At 37.8% G+C, this 19,951-nt stretch overlaps 2 protein-coding genes across 5 annotated transcripts in view; one reads left to right on the forward strand and one right to left on the reverse strand.

The window, feature by feature from the left end:
- The window catches only part of wasf1 (WASP family member 1), a 60,983-nt gene extending 60,457 nt beyond the window's left edge, over window positions 1-526 (reverse strand). The window contains exon 1 of one of the 3 annotated variants that reach the window (XM_088325185.1): window positions 194-526. The gene's annotated coding sequence lies outside the window, so the exon portion shown is untranslated. The remainder of the gene's footprint in view (window positions 1-193) is intronic. The other 2 variants (XM_088325184.1, XM_088325183.1) reach the window with 2 other exon arrangements.
- On the forward strand, window positions 346-19,935 carry cdc40 (cell division cycle 40 homolog (S. cerevisiae)). 2 transcript variants are annotated; one of them, XM_088325186.1, is made up of 15 exons: window positions 346-476; window positions 5,317-5,403; window positions 5,501-5,630; window positions 5,718-5,804; window positions 5,885-6,024; window positions 6,120-6,216; window positions 6,301-6,440; window positions 8,174-8,248; window positions 8,341-8,386; window positions 12,341-12,442; window positions 13,458-13,573; window positions 15,081-15,214; window positions 17,768-17,844; window positions 17,931-18,075; window positions 19,481-19,935. In XM_088325186.1, exons 2-15 carry the CDS (start codon window positions 5,389-5,391, stop codon window positions 19,656-19,658), a joined length of 1,482 nt encoding a protein of 493 aa, XP_088181312.1. In that variant the 5' UTR covers window positions 346-476; window positions 5,317-5,388; the 3' UTR covers window positions 19,659-19,935. The 2 variants fall into 2 exon arrangements, with proteins under 2 accessions (XP_088181312.1, XP_088181313.1); XM_088325187.1 differs by lacking the exon at window positions 346-476 and adding an exon at window positions 949-1,180.
- The last annotated feature ends 16 nt before the right edge of the window (window positions 19,936-19,951 follow it).

Genomic DNA, 19,951 nt, shown 5'->3' on the forward strand with positions numbered 1-19,951 from the left:
ATTAGTTAACATCAGCAAAAATTGCAATTATAAATGTGCATGTTTTTCTTCCTACAATTTAAAGGATAATTGTACCAATGCAGGAGAGTCAGTCCTAAAGTTACGATGCCTGCTTCATGCTGCAAGCACGGAGAAACATCTTAAAATGTGACACACGGGCGCCAATGCAAAAAGAGGGAGTTTGGATAAATACCTGTTAAGATCGATAAAACCTTTGTCTGTTTTTGGATTATTTCCGATCCATTCTCATTTGGTTGTCGTGCATTCCGACGCGTGAGAGCGTTTAAATCCCCGGTTAGTGTCCATGACTGTCCCTAGTATCAAATGTGCTCCTTAGTGCAAGAAGAGGCAGAGGAGGAGGAGTCTGCCACTTTTCTTTTAAGAGTGGATTGCTTCAGCGTCGGAGGAGTGACATAGGGACCAAACCCAAGTCTGTAAAGCGACCACGAGCGTGAGCAAATGATAAACCGTTAAATGCAAGTATCGCACATGCAAGAGAAGAATAACTACTAAAGCAGCGTTCAAACAGCATTAAAATTCCCGGGAAGGGCCCCGCAACACGTGACAACAGTGGTATGGACCACTCTATTGTTAGGGCGCCAAAGCGTCCTAAACAACCACTCTAGTGTGGGAATTCAACAAACTTGTGCAGAATTTAGACAACGTTCTTGTGAGAAAACATTGATACTAAAAATATATATTTTTATATAATTTATGAGTAAAACATCTGAATCGTATTTAAAGCAACGATTGTTTGTTTGCTATTGGTAGTCTTTTAGGGCGCAATAAAATGAGAATATTTCATTTTGCCAAATCTCGTCCCACTTATTTTTTTCAAACTCATCTTTAACTCAGCATTTAATATAATAAGATAAAGAAAATAAAATACCACTGTTTTATGCTGCTAGGTTAGATATTGTAATTGCATTACTATTGCAGAAGCGGAAATGGCCTTCGCCGTACTTCCGGTGAAAGCACAACATCCAACATGTCTGCCGCCGTCTCTTCCCTCGTTTCGTATGGCAGCGATTCCGATTCGGAAAATGAGTCACAATCTGGTACCAGTACTGAAGACTCGGACGCCACACACCCGGACGCAACGGTGCACCTTAAACCGTTACAGTCCGGTTCTACGATGGCCCTAGCTGTTCTTAATTCCGCTCCCGAGGTTGCCGTCAAAGTAAGCTAAAGCAAAGTAGCTATTGTTTGCCAACTAAAAGTAAGAGATTACTATTGAGATGACTATTTTATAAGATTATACTGTTCAACGTGGGTTTTATTTTGATAAAATTGAAAGCGCTTAATATGAATATTCCTTCAGTGTTATCGTTATGCCATGTGGAAAAAATACAAGAACTCTGCGAAATCATATTACGCTTTCAAAATGTAATGAATTCCAACTGCGTATACCATAACAGAAAAGGATCGATATTTTTCACGAAAGAAAAAAAATATATATATTTTTTTCCAATATAATATTTTACTGTTTTTTAGCTATGAATATATATGAACCATACATGAAATATTTTGCATGTACATTCATTTATTTGTCATATTTCCTATCAAAGTCATAATCAATATCACTTTTAATTTAATTTATTCAAGAAGCATAGGGTTTCTGCGTATCTTTGAGAAGTCATAAGTAATTGAATTCATTATTCCAAAAATAAGGCTTTAATTGGCTTTATAATGTTATTAATCTACTTTCTGAAAGTCTTAAAAATGCAAACACACTAATAAGATTTATATTTGTTTGAACTAATAATTTGACATTCTTCATGAGTGTTGGCGAAGAGTTTTTTGGCATTAGTAGTCATCTTTCAGTTATGACTGAGAGTCCATGTTGTACTCCTAACATCCTTTTTATTTATCGTTCTCCATGTCTAAAACTTTGGAGAGTGTTGTTTTTCAGATTGAAAGTTTTAAACTGGACCAAAATGTGATTTGAAAAAAATCACATTTTTAAAATTGTGTCTAATTAATGCGTTTTTTTTTGTTTTTGTTTTTTTTTTCTTTCAATTGTGTGTTTTGTCGACCTAGATTCAAATTTGATCTCAAAAGCCATTTAAGTCTTTAGTGTAACTTGCCTTAAGCTATAGGGACACCGGGACATCATTATGAGGCAGGAGGTAGAGCGTTCTTCTTGGTATCAAGAGATCGCAGTTCGAATCCTGGGTCCTCTGTGTTACATGTCAAAGTGTCCTTGGGTAAAACACTGAACCCCTAATGCCCCCAATAAGCAGGTTAGCGCCTTACATTGCTGCACGGCCGCTATTGGGAAATGTGAAGCAAACTGTAAAGCGCTTTAAGGAAGTCTTGACTTGAAAAGCGCTATATAAATGCAGATTATTTCATGTCTGCAGCTTCACTTTTTACTTTACTCTTTAACCATTGGCCTTTTCTTGAAAACGTTGATAACTTCTAAATTCTTAAAAGGCTTTAAATTAATGATTCTAAAAATAAGGCCTTAATTGACATTAAAATGTCCTAAATCCAATTTTGGAACGTCTTTAAAATGTGAACACATTAATAAGATGTTTTATTAATTGAAATGAAAAGATTTTGTAACAATTATCAATCGTCTCTTCTAATAAGTCACCGATTTACTTTGTGGCAACATAACATGACCACAAGAATGAAAGAATCAAAACCGTAATGTGGTTACAGTCGGGCCTTTCAGAGCAGTCTTAGGTCTAGCCAGAATACACGTAGCAACTTGGGACCAAGACGTTTACTCTGAACCCCGCCTGGAAAGTGGACATTTTTTGAGAAGTAGCTGTCTGACCAGCGTTTTTCACATTGCAAGAAATATTTGATTTTTGTTTCAAGTCAAGTCATGTTTATTTGCATAGCCCTTAATCACAAGAATACTCAAAGGGCTGTAAAGACTACAGTTGACTATTACACCTTTCATTTTATATTATTTAAATATATATATATATATATATATATATATATATATATATATATATATAATCCATCCATTATCCTCAGTAGGGTCGCGAGGGTGCTGGAGCCCATCCCAGCCAGCAGTGGGCAGGGGACACCCTGAACTGGTTGCCAGCCAGTCGCAGGGCACACAGACCACTCACTCGCTCATTCACACTGAGGGAGAATTTGGACCGGCCAATTTACCTGACATGCATGTTTTTGGGAAGTGGGAGGAAACCGGAGTGCCCGGAGGAAACCTACGCAAGCACAGGGAGAACATGCAAACTCCACACAGAAGGTTCGATCTCATGACCTCAGAACTGTGCCGCACACGCGCTAACCACTGCCCCGCCGCGCTGCCCTATTTATATATATATACTGGACTGTCTCAGAAAATTAGAATATTGTGATAAAGTTCTTTATTTTCTGTAATGCAATTAAAAAAACAAAAATGTCATACATTCTGGATTCATTACACATCAACTGAACTATTTCAAGCCTTTTATTATTTTAATATTGCTGAATTTGGCTTACAGCTTAAGAAAACTCAAAAATCCTATCTCAAAATATTAGAATATCATGAAAAAGTATACAAGAAGGCTATTAAACTAATCACCTGAATCATCTAATTAACTCGAAACACCTTGCGAGGGTTTCCTGAGCCTTAAAAACACTCAGCTTGGTTCTGTAAACTAAATCACAAGTATGGGGAAGACTGCTGATCTGTCTGCTGTCCAGAGGACCATCATTGATACCCTCCATCAGGAGGGTAAGACACAAAAAGAAATTTCTCAAAGAGCAGGCTGTTCACAGAGTGCAGTTTCAAAGCATATCCACAAAAAGTCTGTTGGAAGGGAAAAATGTGGCCGGAAACGCTGCACAACCAAGAGAGATGACCGCAGCCTTAACAAAATTGTGAAGAAGAGCCGCTTCCAGAATTTGGGGGAGCTTCAAAGACAGTGGGCTGAAGCTGGAGTCCAGGTATCAAAAGCCACAGTTCACAGACGTGTCCGGGAAATGGGCTACAATAGCCGTATTCCCATGGTCAAGCCACTTCTGGACTCAAGACAACGGAAGAAGCGTCTGACTTGGGCTATAGAGAAGAAGCACTGGACAGTTGCAGAGTGGTCCAAAGTCCTCTTTTCAGACGAAAGCAAGTTTTGCATTTCATTTGGAAGTCAAGGCGCCAGAGTCTGGAGAAAGGCTGGAGAGGAGCAAAATCCAAGTTGCTTGAAATCCAGTGTGAAGTTCCCACAGTCAGCAATGGTTTGGGGAGCCATGTCAGCTGCTGGTGTTGGTCCACTGTGTTTCATCAAGTCCAGAGTAAATGCAACTGTGTACCAAGAGATTTTAGAGCACTACATGCTTCCATCTGCTGAAAAGCTCTATGGAGATGAGGATTTCATTTTCCAGCATGATCTGGCACCTGCCCACAGTGCCAAAACCACCAGTAACTGGTGCACTGACCATGGCATCACTGTCCTTGATCGGCCTGCTAATTCCCCTGACCTGAACTCCATCGAGAATTTGTGGGGTATAGTTAAGAAGAAGATGAAAGACACCAGACCTACAAATGCAAATGAGCTGAAGGCCGCTAACGAAGCATCCTGGGCATCAATAACACCTCAGCAATGCCACAGGCTGATTGCCTCCATGCCACGCCGGATTGATGCAGTAATCCGTGCAAAAGGATTCCCAACCAAGTACTGAGTGCATCAATGGACATTTTCAAATGTTTGATTTAGTTTTGCTGTTATAAAATTATTTTTTTACTTGGTCTGAGGAAGTATTCTAATATTTTGAGATCGGATTTTTGAGTTTTCTTCAGCTGTAAGCCAAAATCAGCAATATTCAAATAATAAAAGGCTTGAAATAGTTCAGTTGATGTGTAATGAATCCAGAATGTATGACATTTTTGTTTTTTTAATTGCATTACAGAAAATAAAGAACTTTATCACAATATTCTAATTTTCTGAGACAGTCCAGTATATATATATATATATATATATAATTTGGTCTGAAATTTGACCTTCAAAAGCATTAAAAAGTCTTGATTTAAACTTTCCTTAAGCTTTATGGGGCGGCAGTAGCTCAGGAGGTAGAGCGCTCGTCTAGGGATCAAGGGATCCCAGTTCGAATCCCGGCTCGTCCGTTTTACATGTCGAAGTGTCCTTGGGTAAGACACTGAACCCCTAATACCCCCAATAAGCAGGTTAGCGCCTTACATGGCTGCAAGGCCCCTATTGGGAAATGTGGAGCACATTGTAAAGCGCTTTGGGAAGTCATTGACTTGAAAAGCGCTATATAAATGCAGATCATTTCATTTTCATTTCATTATGAACACTGGCTAATATTTTTTAACTGATTTTGTGCCCCTTTTTTTAGGAATCTGTTGAGACTGGCGAACACCTTGACCCTTCCGTGAAAGAAATCACTTTTAACCCAAAATATGAAACCATGTTTGCACCAGAGGTGAGTATTAATCTTCAGAGAACTTAATGTCAATGACGACCCTTAAATAATTGTGGATTTTTCAGAACGTGATAAAATTGTGTTTTCCCCCTCCCAGTTTGGACCAGAAAACCCACACAAAACTCAACAGATGGCCGCCACGAGAAACATGTTATCAGGCTACGCTGAGCCAGCTCATGTTAATGACTTCATGTTTGAACAGCAACGGAGGACCTTTTCGTCACTTGGTACACTCTACGTCACATACTTGCATAATTTTGTTTTGAAATTTTAGGCTAGATTGTTGGGTTTGAATGCATCTCATCCCTCCAAAGGTTACGCTTTAGATCCCTCTGTGGACATGAACCAAGTAACCGGTAGTAGTTATATTGGCGCTGTGGAAGAAGCTGAGAAGAATCAAGGTGGGTAGACGCAAGGTCCCACATTTAAAGCTTTTCTGGTCCTAAGCTGGTGGTGTAATTTATTAATTTTTTTTCCTCAGGATTGATGGTGTTTGAGAGTGCTTACAAGAGGCCAGATAAACGGAAAAAGGTCAAAGGTGGTGACGCGGGGGATATTGACAACTACCTTGGACCGTGGGCCAAATACATTGATGAGCAAACAGTGGCCAAACCCACTGAGGTACACTGCTCCTTCCTGGGTTGTTTTCATATTTTTATTTTATTTCTGTTTACATTGGCTGCTCTGGTTACACATCACAATTGTTCACCGATCAGGAGGAAAAGAAAGAGTTAGATGAGATCACAGCTAAAAGACAAAAACGGGGGAGGATTGAAGAAGAGGCTCCAGCAGAAGAGAAAACAATCCTACATGGTTGGTTTAGATAACTGTCAAAAAAATCATTTCAGAGCTCCTTCGCGCACCTTTTACCTGTTTTTTTGTTTTCCCCCCGTTCAGTTAAAGACATGTTCGACTATCAGGGAAGATCCTACCTGCACATCCCCCAGGATGTGGGTGTCAACCTGCGATCTACTGAAGCACCTGACAAATGTTACTTGCCCAAAAAGCAAATCCATGTTTGGTCCGGCCATACCAAGGTTAGTCAAATGGGGTCGCTCTTTGCCAAGTTTAAACCATAATCTGAGTCCCAATAGTGCAGGGGTTGGTAACCTTTTTGACCCAAGGAGCAAAATGTTGATTTTTTTATTTTTTTATTTTATTTTTAAGACAGCCTCACTATATATTTTAGGCAAAATTAAACAAAACCGACAAAATGGCTCTCAGGACAAAAGTTAATTCTTCTGCATATTTTATTTCACTCTGTAAACTTTGATTATTGATCAAATCTATGAAATAATAATAATGCCACAGCCTGTCTTCCATATAAATGTATATACTACTTAAATTTAGTTTCAACAATAAATAGAGATTGTCTTATGAGATTCCATATAAAGGATTATTTAGCGATTCACGTTTAAAACTGGGTCTGTTGGTGTGACACCTTTACTGTAAACTGTACTAAAAGGTTTCCTACATATATACACTGAACCAAACCCAGTAAACGGTTATGTTTTTACTCTGCTTTGCACGTGGTACAATCGGCTCAGGATAAAACACTACCCCAGGTCAGGGGTTGGCAACCTATGAGGGGTTAATAAATATTTTTTTTAATACGCACTTTTACCTGAAATTTAGACATTTTCAGTTGCGCGCTTTGTTATTTAGAGGCTTGGCGGTAGCTCCTCCTCCTCTGCTTCTTGTGTGAGTGTGTGATTGCGTGGCGCCCTGGAGAGATCCGTGCTTTAACCCGGCCAACGAAACACAGGCGCACGATAAACGAATGAATCATGACGGCTCCTCCAGCGAAAAAATGTCGTTCTTTTCAGCTAAAGTGGGCAAATGACTGGGGCTTTGTGCCAAAAAATGACCATGTTGTTTGTGCATTATGCCTCGAGAGCCTTGTACCTCGCACATCAAGGGTTAAACATCAATACGTAACATATCATGAACATGAATTCAAGTACGAGTCTGACAAGGCGGATACATTAAAACGTGCTGTGTCCAGGTACAGCAAACAAACACAGACCCTGCCAACCATTGTCACTGCTAAAAACGCCATCGGTCACTGCATAGCAAAGCACAGAAAATATTTTACTTAATGCAAATATATTAAAGAAGCGTTCTTTTCGAGCTCCGAGGTTTTGTTTGGTGGCTTGCCTAACAAATAGACAATCAAAAACAAGAATAAAACGCATCCCCATGTCAGCCAGAAGTGTTGAACGTCAAGAGGAGGGGCTGGCAGAAAGGGCGTGTGTGTTTGAATTTGATATTTTCTGCTATGAGATTTCATTGGTGAATAGTATGGTATCCGTCCATATCACTTGTTTTTATTATAGTTCATTGTTGATGAAGAATGGCTGATTCTTGTGGTCAAAAGTTGAAGTCATGGATGTCTACAGGCCTTTCCACACGTTGCTCACATTCATTTTTTAGTTTATTGATGGACAAGAATAGTGTTAGATAAATAGGTCAGTTTTACGATTTCAATGTCTATCCACGTTGTATATTTGGACTAGTGTTAATGGACAGCTCAGTTGGATATTAAAAAAAACCCTGCCCTAGGTGATTGCACAATGTAAATTTGATTTCTGGGCCATATGTACTCGTCAAAAGAGCCATATATGCCTCGCGAGCCATAGGTTCCCAACCAATGCATTAGATTAACGATTCCCCTTAGACACGGTAGAAAAACTTATATCCTGCTCCACTAATTTGGGATGGGACCGTTTTCTCCTCATGTGTGACATTAACATCCCGTTGTGTCCCACAGGGTGTCAGCGCCATCAGATTGTTCCCACTTTCAGGTCATCTTCTGCTTTCAAGCTCTATGGATTGTAAGATTAAGGTAATAAGCACTGCACAATCCACAGACAGCAACAGTGCCAATGACTCTTTTAATTAATTAATTTATTTATTTATTTATTTTTTTCCCCACAGTTGTGGGAGGTGTACAATGAGAGGAGATGCATACGCACTTTTATTGGTAAGTAAGAATCCTCTTGATTTTTAACTCATCCACTGTTATGTTTGTTTTCATCAATGCGAATCAAAGCATTTGAGTTTGACAAACAAAACTCCAAGTATAAAATGGGGAGATTTGATATAACTTTAAGAAGGATACTGATAAAGATACCATGGGTACGGGTCAGGATTCTCAACTCTTTACCGGTACCAATATCTAGTGTCAATACCATTACTACTTTTGATGTATACCATTTCCCCAAGAGTATAAACGAGTATACTAATACTATAGTATAAAAATTATGAATGTTCAATACCACTTTTTTCCAAAACAATACTGGTGCTAAACTCTTGAATACCCACTGATACCCTACACAGATACCACGAGTACTTTAAAACACTAAGAAATATCTTTAAATCACAATTTAATACTTTCCCATACTTTGAATATATTTCGCTAATTTCTAGTTTGCGATGTTAAAATTGCAACTTTGGGGTAACAAATACTGGTATCGGCCACCGTCGTGAGTACAGTACCTTTTTAATGTTTTGTTGAAGGAACTTGTCCACTTTTATCAAATTGGCAGGGAAAAAAAACAAATATTCAGAAAAAGCTTGCTGTTTCTGATAATGGGTTGGTCTTCCGGTCATCAGCAGAGTAACTGTAATAGTGTTGTGTTTCCTGTAGGGAGGCAGCTAATATAATTATTGTATATTTGTACATTAATATATAATAATGATGAGCGGTGTGGTGAATATTTTCATACATAGTTGAGTTTTGAGAATGATTTTTAAGCTTACTCTGCCCACAAATAATTTATTTCTCTCAAGTGTTTTTTGTAAAGTTTGTTCCAGCCACATTAAGTATTTCTTATTTCAAGTATTACTTTTGATCGACAGTAGTAAAATGGGTCAAATTGGCTAAGTTAGAAAAAAATGATACAATTTCAATAACATTAGTCACCCAATTTTTTTCCCCTGTCCAAAGAAAAAATCTAATCTATATTATCAATCTAGGCTACATTCTAGCCTGTCTTTATATATATATATATATATATATATATATATATATATATAATTATAAATTTAAACAATAAAACGATAGGCAAATTTTTTTATTTTTTTTTTTTCGTAAAAAAACAACAATGGGTAATGTGAAAAATTTGTGCGTTTGGCTTAGTTTAAGATTCTCTGTCTTGAGATAATACGTGAAAATAAAAAAATAAAATGCATGTTTTGTATATACCACACTAAGGATGAGGTAAAATAAGTATTCTAAAAAGTAAAATATTACTATTGATAGTTTTCGTGAGTACTAATGCCTTAAAACAGGGTTCGGGAACCATTTTGCCCCAAAGAGCCATAATAGCAAAATAGTTTGATTTATTTTTCTTTGAGAGAGCCAAACCATATATTTTGAGACAAATTTCAGCCAAACCAGCTCTACAGACAAAATATTTGTTCATCCGTTGTATTTCATTGTGTGACATTAGATGATCTGATAACATTTATGAAATAATAATAATGTCAGCGCATGTGTCCCATATCAACAAATATACCACTTTAAACTTGTCTGCATCCTGCAATTACTTAATATCGCTGAGGCTCATTTTGACCTTCATTAGTTTTCATCAATATTGGTTTCAAAACAAAGTGCAAGCAGAGTTCTTTTGTAAAAATGTCATGAAATGGAGCAAACGAGAATACTGACGTATTTACCCTCAGTGCTGACGCCGCTGGGCAGAGAGAAGTCTGCTGTGTGCATAGCTTCACTCTGTCATGCGTGACAGCCGGCTAACTTCTGCTCACCCAATCAAATTGCTCTTTGTGCTTGGCTGGCATTTCTGTCCGTTTACAGTTTTTCTTTGGGTTTTCAACAGTGAACCAAAATTGTTTAATGAGCTTCTATGGAAAGTATTTCTTAGCGACGTACAGCCAAAACTGGGTCTGTTGGTGTGACACCTTGACTGTAAACTGTAGTGGGAAGCATATCCTTTATATACTGGACTGAACCATTCTTATTATTAGCTATGTGAGCTATTTGCGCCCTAGATTTGGCTCCCGGTTATCAGAGCATAAATTTATTATGTGTACTCATGAAATGAGCCAGAGGTTCCCGATCCCTGACCTAAAATATTGGCCACACACCTGGTATAAACTAACCCCCATAAGCATTTGTCTCCTGATCCTTTTTTTCTCTTCATGTGATTAATTTTGGGATGTGATGTTTGTTGCATTATGCTTAAAAATAAAAAAAGATGTGTAGAATACAAAAAACCCTGAAAAATAAAAAGTTGTCTAAGGGGGGAATCCCACTGCTGTAGTACTGTAGGTACAAGAGAAGAGGTACAAGAGCACTCAAACTTGTGGATAAAATATTTTTCTACTGTGTGGTTTTTTTCTTAGCAGAATATTGTTGAAGGAGATTGCGAGTAGGGGAGAGGAGTGGGGGGATACAGTTCTTTTTGAACTGCCTTGTCAGGGTGGAGATTTTTTTTCTTTGCTCTTGCGCCTGTCAGCTCGCTCACAGAACAATATGCATTATTTATTAGCCCGGGCGGGTGACGAGACTCGCAACCTCAAGGGGACACGGAGAGGACAGATTTTTATTTTCTTTTGATGTTAGCCTACTATCCGTTCTCTCTCATGGGAAAAGTCTGCTTTTTGTCCTTAAACAAAACACTGCTATTCTCAGTAATGACAAAATACACTTCAATTACACTAAGGATCTGCCCCGTTTATTTAGCACCCAATTTTTAAAACTGCCACGATTAACAGGGTTTCTGTCTTAAAAATGTGAAAAAGTCTTAAATTTGATAATTGCGAATTAAGGCCAAGAAAAAGTCTTAAATTTTTTCTGCTACTCTTATATTCAATTCTTAAATGTCTTAATTTTCCCGTTTTATCTCCGTGATAGAGCTTTATGATAAGTAAACTAACAAAGGCATGGGACATTGTTGCAATTTTTTTTTATTCTCTCTAAATGTTTTAGTTAAAATATTGTTGTAATTAAATTATAAATATTAAATAATTTTAAGTGAAAGAAAAAAAGTTTTTAACCAGCCAGACCCTCTGGTGCTTAGCACTCCATGAGCTCTGATCCTAAAATCGCCCGTGGTTAGAGCTTTGCATACAGTCAGTCTCTAACCCGCTATATATATTAACCCATTAACTGGGTCTAAAAATAATAATAAAATTAAAAAAATAAAAAAATAAATATATATATATATATATATATCTATATATATATATATATATATATATACACATAAATTATTATTTTTTTAAGCATTTTTGAAGGGGCGTCGCTACTTTGCAGATTTTCAATTTTCGCGGGTGGCTTTGGTCCCCATTAACCGGGTCTAAAAAATAATAATAAAATAAAATACAAATTTTTTTTTTCTTTTTTAAGCATTTTTGAAGTGGTGTCACTACTTCGCGGATTTTCACTTTTCGCGGGTGGTTTTGGTCCCCATTAACCGCGATAACCGAGGGATTACTGTATTTGCATTATTTCATGAATGTATCTTAAATTTCATTGGATGTGGTCTTGAAAAGGTCCTAAAAGTCTTGAATTTGAATGGAAAAATCCTGGAGGAATCCTAATTAAGTGCACATCCTTTGGGATGCATTTATACATGCTCAATTAAGAAACTTATTTTTGAATTCCTCTCCAGGCTTGCATCAATGTGTGTTTTGATGTCAGTGTGCCAAAAAGCACCAAGAAAGCAGCATTCGACGTCTTGATGTGCTTCGGCGCAGTTTCAAGACAAAATCTTGCTTTAATCTCCCACAACTCCCACTAGATTTGGTCCCAAACCTTCCTCATTAGCTCACTTTTGACATGCTTCCAATAAATGTGATATCAAAGGCGGGTGGTCTGGGAGACACAGTAATAAGAGAAGACGGTGGTTGCTCAATGTGACTTTTCTGTATGGTTTTCATACTCAATCACATTTTTCTTTTCTTTTTCAAGGCCACAGCAAAGCAGTGCGAGACATTTGCTTCAACAACAACGGGACTCAGTTCCTCAGTGCAGCCTACGACCGCTACATTAAACTTTGGGACTCGGAGACCGGTTGGTATTGCAGGAGAACTTTCAGACTCGCCTAAAAATTGCACCATTTCCACAGTGAATGTATTCACTTTTTATTGTTGCAGATGCAGAAACTGTTGATTGTACATAAACCTTTGCTAGAATTCTAAAGAAAGCAGGAAAACAGTGTAGTAGTTGTGTAAATCTTCGTTTCAGATGATTACACTACTATATTATACTGTCCCTTGTAGCCACAATGTGCACATTAGTTCTATTTGTTTTGTTTTTTTGTTTTTCAAAATTAACGTATCAAATTTTAGTTAGCATGTGCTATCTTGTTTTAGTGGTTATTTTTTTTAATGAAAAGTTCTATTCCACTAGATGACAGAATTTAGGTATTGTATATACTCGCATATAAGCTTACGTTGCATAGCTAATACCTAAAAAAACTAAAAGAAATAAGCACCCAAAAAATAATAAGACTTGTACCTAAACAACAATAAATATTTAAATGTGTACCAGTAGATGATTAAGATTTATATACAGTAATCTCTCGCATTGTGTCCGGTACTGTAGTTAACGTATTTTAAAAAAAAAAAAAAACATTCAAAGAGTACTTTTATAAGTTGGAAAATGTTTCAGCCTTTAAAAAGGATTTGTTCCTTGGTTTTGGTGTAAAACAGTGTATCTAATTGTATATTTCTAAAAAGAAAAGTTTTCACCTCAGGGATTTTGCCTATGACGGGTTATTTTTTGGAACGTAACCCCTGCAATAACTGAGAAATCACATTATTATGGGCAAATAGGCAAAGAAACGCACTAAATCACAATAAAATGAGATTTTGTCCCTCTCAAACACAGTCAATACAGAGCAGATTAAACAGGAAAAAGTGATTGTCTGTGCCTGTTTTGCGACTCCATGTGTTCTTTTTGTTTTATGTGCATATAAGCCAACACCGATTCAGTATTGTATTGGATATTACTAATTTCAGTAAACCTTTTTGTTGTTGCATGCAGAAGCACATCCTGTCTCACAAATCTTCTTTTGCTTCCTCAGGCAAATGCATATCCCGATTCACCAATCGGAAGGTCCCTTACTGCGTCAAGTTCAACCCAGATGAAGAAAAGCAGAATCTTTTGGTGGCCGGCATGTCAGACAAGAAGATCGTACAGGTAGAGGATCAACAACAACAACAAATACACATTGTAACCTTCTCCTTGCGACCTTGTGCCCAAAGCAGCGTGAAACACGCTCCTGTCCTTTCCTGCTCCGTGTTTAATCATGCGTGCCATGCGTGACAGCCGGCTAGCCAGCTAAAACGGGAAAGAAATCGCATCACATTTACACAACTGACTGGGGAAAATGATAAGATGTTTATGTTATGAACAGAGTTTGCAGCAGTGGTGTATTATAAGGGAATGGACATTAACACTTTACACTTTATTGATGGCTATATATGTCAAAGTTGTCTTTAACTGAGTTAGTAGCAAGTCAATTAGAATAAATTATTGATTATTTTCTTGATTTTAGTTTCAGCTAGATAAAAGTCAAGCTACATTGAGGATTTAACACATAGATAGGAAAAATACTCTTTTGAATATTTTATTAATTCCCGTATATATTTGCATTTAAACCAAATTAAGCACTATAAAATACAATACTGAAACCCAAGGCCGGCTTATTTGCGCTTAAAACAAATCAGTTGCAAGAGGGCCTAAGTAAGACAGGCTGTTGATTTTTAAGCGCGAAAAAAATCATCGTCAATTTGACTAACACGCGCACTAAGGTGCTTAGCCTGGCCCCTGTATCTCAGCCTCCATCTTGTTTCCATGATTTTCCACTAGCGTTTCCTTATGCTCCCCTCGTCTACTACCTGTCTAGTCAATCTGCGCCATCCCAATTGTGTTTGAGAGGGACCACATTTCATTTTATCGTGAGTTACTACATTTTATTGCCTTTTGGGGTCCCATGAAAGTTTGTGATAAAGGCTAGTAAAAGCAGAAAATGACAGTGATGCGATGTACGAGTGGCTGCCATCAAGGCGCTGCTTGAAGGTACAGTAAATAGGTAAACGAATGTATTTTCATCTTTCTTATGAGTACATTAATTTTCTACACAGTTAGATATTTAGATAGTTTCATGATTATTTTTTGTATGTATGTGGCTATTTTAAAGCAGGGGTTGTCGGTGGAGGCTTATGTGCGAGTATATATGGCATACTTTGTTGTTTTTTTGCATTTATTCACTCTTTAATGATTTGTATGAATATCTTTATTAAGGGTACATGATTATTTTTCTTCAGACACATACTGGCCCTAAACTGTTGAGTAATAATCTATGCAGATTGGTACATTCAAACTTGTGTTAATATATTAAATATTTAAGGAAAATCCGTCATTCTATCTTATCAAATTATCTGCATGGGGTATTTTATCACACAATGTAGTGTATTGTGAATAAAAAAATAATAGAAAAACTCCTGACAAAAATATCACCAAAAAATTATTGCCTTAAAAATGTTCTTGTACTTTTATTGTTAAACATTAAAATAATCACTTTGAGTGTGTAAAGGAACATCAATTCAATACTGATTTTTTTTTGGTTTTGTCTCTTTAAACGTCATCTATCTGTTGCTTTATAAATATTGAAAATGTCTCAAATTTACTTCACGTTCGGCAGTGGGACATCAGGACTGGCGAGGTGGTTCAGGAATACGACCGTCACTTGGGCGCTGTCAACACAATTACTTTCGTGGACGAAAACCGGCGCTTTGTTAGCACGTCGGACGACAAAAGTCTCCGCGTTTGGGAGTGGTGAGTACTCTGAATTCAACTCTGACGCACGGCTGCAGGTGGCGACGTTGAGCTGGCGTGATTGCGTGTACTAAGCACTTTGTTTTGTTTAGCCTTCTAAGCTGTCGTCATTTATATGCCAGACTAAAAAGGGGGAAAATATTTTCTCACGCATGCCACCTGTTTTTTTCTGCTGTTGCTTTGCTCCTCACTAAGCCAGCTTGTGAAATGTTCTCTGTGGCGACATGAGGATGAACTCGCCAGAATGGTCTCGGGTTACTGACTGCAGAGGATGCCAGTGCGCTGATATAATTACAAGAACAATGAGGGGAAAGGATCAAATTAGTTGAGCTGGATGGATGTACAATATCTACCAACCTAATTTTCAGGCATACTTGTCCTTTTCAGTTTCAGATCTTCCTTTACCCGAATTAAAGCTCAGAATAAAACATTTTTAAAATAAATACCATATTTTCACGCCCATAAGGCGCACTGTGCGAAAGAGCGCAGTCTCCGATATCGGTTCTTTTTCAGAATTGCCGCAAATAGGTTAATTCGCAGCACAACACAGACAACAGTTTGGTTGTGGTTTATTATTTCAGTATTGATTGCGGAAAAATACTTGTCAGAGTTCCCTTTTCAGCTTCCTCCAACTTGCGAACCTTCAGTGCATTCATCTTCAAATCTCTCCTGGCTGCTCGGCTGTTCAACACACCACGGCGGATGAAAACACGGGAAGCATTCAATGGAGGGATTGTCAGCTTTTGGATTTAATTCGTATTTGGGGCGACAACTCTCTTCAGCTTACAGTGACACAATAACTTTCAAATTGATACACTAGATGCACTACGGTGTTAGCATCCAGGCGCACTTCTGCTAACAAACTTTGTGTGTAACCCTCCTGTCCTCTTCCGCGCTAGTGGGATATTATGGCAATCAAACAAGAAACGCTCAAAGTCACAGGAGACTCATTGAAGTCGCATTTTTTTAAATGTGAACGATCTTACAATAACCTCAGATTTCACCCAAGCTTGTTAAGCTTGACTCGGCCAGCTCGAACTTGTGACCTATTCTCGGGAGCGGGCTTCCAACGCTAGGGCCACCGAGCTAGTTTCCCTCTGCATAAGAGGCAGGGCGGACTGCCTGACAGGGCGCGCCGCACAATTTGAAGAAGATATGGGACGTTTATGGGCTCATTTTGGGCGTGAAAATACAGTAAATTGAACTGTCTGGTTGACTCTAACAAACATTTTAAAAATAATTCTGGTGCTGTTTGTTTTTGTTGTAGTCAAAACTGATCGCACTTGTAGCATAAAAAAGGTCAAAATTTGGATCTCTAGAAGTAATATTTTTTCATTTACTCATAAAAGTAATATTTGTACTTGAAACATAAAAGTATTTTTTAATTTCTATCGGTTATTTGTGCCTTAGAAAAAGTGTACTTGTAGATAAACCAATACTAATTTGTATTTATTTATTTAGTTAATTGAGAATAGTTAATTGGGGGCGGCAGTAGCTGAGGTGGTAGAGCGCTCGTCTTGGGATCAAGGGATCCCAGTTCGAATCCCGACTCGTCTGTGTTACATGTCGAAGTGTCCTTGGGTAAGACACCGAACCCCTAATACCCCCAATAAGCAGGTTAGCGCCTTACATGGCTGCAAGGCCGCTATTGGGAAATGTGGAGCACATTGTAAAGCGCTTTGGGAAGTCATTGACTTGAAAAGCGCGATATAAATGCAGATCATTTCATTTCAATAAGTTATACCTGTTAATTTTATTCGTAATGTAAAATAGGCAGTTTTGTTTTTATTTAAGCCCAAAAAAATAGATCAATCTGGTTAATAATTTTTTTTTAACTTTATAAATAATATGTAATTGGAGCAAAAACATTTGTACTTTTGTGACCCTAACACTTTCAGGCAATTTCTGCAACTACAAATTGCCCTTTTTTCTAATTGACACAATATTACACAATTTTAAATCAACTTAAAATACAAAGATTTTGTACCAAGTTTATAAGAGTCTATAGTTCCAAACTCTATCAATTGTATAGCCTAACATATAAATTTAAGACAGTGTTCTCAATTATTTTCTGTCATGCCGCTCCCTAGGAAGAAGAAAACCTCTCCACCAACGATAGATAGTACATAGTATACCGCCGCCTAACACTGTAATTTATTAATTTATAAGAGATCAAAAAAAGTCATGAGGATCCACTTACCAGGGTAGTGCACCGCACTATTTGCGAAGCACTGATCTAAGGCAATAAAATTGAGAACATGCCTAAGGGAAAACTGGGTGCATTTCGTAAAAATTGGCTTTATTAATTTTGGTCATTTAAGTTCATGTCACGGCAAAAAGAAAGAGCCCCATTGAAAAGTTTGACACGTGAAAGCCTTTCTGTTTCATGTTGCATTTTCATAAACATTTAATTATGTTGATTAGGTTAAAACATAACTCTTAGTGATCTTGATTGGGGAACATCAGGAACTGCCCCTCTAGAACTTATTAACTGCCAAAATTGTTTAGTTTGTTTTTTTCCTCTGATTCTCGACACTTGGCTTCTGTTTTCAGGGATATTCCCGTGGACTTCAAATACATCGCCGAGCCCAGCATGCATTCCATGCCGGCTGTGACACTCTCCCCCAATGGTAATATTCTTTGTTTATTCTCCCAGCTGTACTGTTGTCAGTAGAGCAATTTTTCCCCTTCATACTGATCCTTTTTCAACCGTCAGGTAAGTGGCTAGCGTGCCAGTCCATGGACAATCAGATTCTAATCTTCGGCGCCCAAAACCGCTTCCGATTGAACAAGAAGAAGATCTTCAAGGGCCACATGGTTGCTGGCTACGCCTGCCAGGTGGACTTCTCCCCGGACATGAGGTGAGTCATCTTTTAATTTGTAATTGAAAAACTACCGTATTTTACGGACTATAAGGTGCACTCAAAAACCCCAAATTAGCCAGAAATGTGAACGCGCACCTTATAATCCGGTGGGCCTTATATGCAGACAAAATTAGATATGAGTCCTCTTATTTGTGCAATCATTGATCAGTCAATTATTTTGTATTGCAAACCCAAATTGCCTTACATAGGTGGCAACAATGCTCGAACCAGATAGCAATAGTCCCTAACCACCTGTTTGTTAGGGATATGAATGATTGTTCACAATTGCATAACATGAATGCAATGGGAATCGAATCCCAATCGTAGCGGGGAAGTGCTGAACTGTATCCACTAGACCAGGGGATGGGAACCTTTTAACCAAATGAGCCATAAAACCCAATTTTTTAATTTATCTATTTATTTATTTGTTGAGATAGAAACACACCATATATTTGAAGACACAATTCAACAAAACCCACAAACCTGCTCTCCAGACAAAAACTCATTTAAATTGTATTCCACTATGTGATGTTTTCATTATATCTAATAATAATGCCAGAGCTTGTGTCCCATATCAATATAGATATACAGACGCTCCACTACAGTGGGACCTCGCTACTTCGCAGTTCGACGTTCGCAGGTTCAAAGCTTCGCGGGCCTAAAAAGTAATAATAATAAAATAAAATATATTTTTTTTTAAATTGTATATATATTTTTTTAAAGCCTTTTTGAAGGGGCGTCGCTACTTTGTGGTTTCACGTTCGCAGGTTCAGAGCTTCGCAGGTCTAAAAAATAATAATAATAAAATAATTTATTTTAAAAAACTTTTTTTTTCAAGCCTTTTTGAAGGGGGCGTCGCTACTTCGTGGTTCCACGTTCGCGGGTTCAGAGCTTCGCAGGTCTAAAATAATAATAATAAAAAAAAATAATTTTTAAAAGTTTTTTAATTTTTTTTTAAGCATTTTTGAAGGGGTGTCACCACTTCGCAGATTTTCACTTTTCGCGGGTGGTTTTGGGCCCCATTAACCAGGTCTTAAAAAAAAAATATATATGTATATATATTTATATATATATATACTATTTTATTTTATTTTTTTCAAGCATTTTTTAAGGGGCGCCGCTACTTCGCGGATTTTCACTTTTCGCGGGTGGTTCTGGTCCCAGATAACCAAGGTCCCACTGTACTTACGAAAATTCGAGTTACGAAAAACAGATAACAATTTGTCGGGATGTCGAAAAATATCCAGACATTGCTGTAAGTTAGATAATGTATGGTGGACCTTTCTCCAGTCAAGGACAGTACTGTATTGCTTCTTTCCGCCACTACCAGGTCTTTTGATTACAGACAAAAAACACACCTTTGCTATTTTATTTCGCTAAATCTCTGCTATCTGTTCCCCAGTTACGTGGTGTCGGGCGATGCAGACGGCAAGCTGAACATCTGGGACTGGAAAACCACAAAGCTGTACCACAGGATCAAAGCCCATGACCGCGTGTGCATTAGCGCCTTGTGGCATCCCCACGAAACCTCCAAGGTCATCACCTGTGGCTGGGACGGACAAATTAAACTGTGGGATTAAATTGGTTGAAAATTTGTCGAAAAGATTCCTTGCTTGGTGAAAGGGTGAGGTGCGTGTCGCAGCCACAAGACTGGCATCCAGTCTTATTGTTGCAGCAATTTTTATTTTATTTTTTTATGTTTTTGCAATAACATTAAAATTGAGAGAAAAAATGCCAGTTGATGCATTGACAAATGTGGAAGTTTTATTTTGAATTCTTCTGTGTAGTATACATGTCCCAATTATTTTCATGTACAATTTTATGCCCAAGTGTATGCAAATAAAAATGTGCCCGCCATTGGTTTGATTCTTTT

The sequence above is a fragment of the Urocampus carinirostris genome, chromosome 20, assembly GCF_059441175.1.
Source record: "Urocampus carinirostris isolate Australia breed hairy pipefish chromosome 20, RoL_Ucar_1.0, whole genome shotgun sequence".
In the NCBI taxonomy this organism is placed as follows: Eukaryota; Metazoa; Chordata; class Actinopteri; order Syngnathiformes; family Syngnathidae; genus Urocampus; species Urocampus carinirostris.

Coding starts and splice junctions, on each gene's coding strand:
- cdc40 (XM_088325187.1), top strand. CDS start 989: ATGTCTGCCGCCGTCTCTTCCCTCGTTTCGTATGGCAGCGATTCCGAT. Junction 8,249..8,340: donor CTATGGATTGTAAGATTAAG/GTAATAAGCACT, acceptor TTTTCCCCACAG/TTGTGGGAGGTGTACAATGA. Junction 17,845..17,930: donor TGTGACACTCTCCCCCAATG/GTAATATTCTTT, acceptor TTCAACCGTCAG/GTAAGTGGCTAGCGTGCCAG.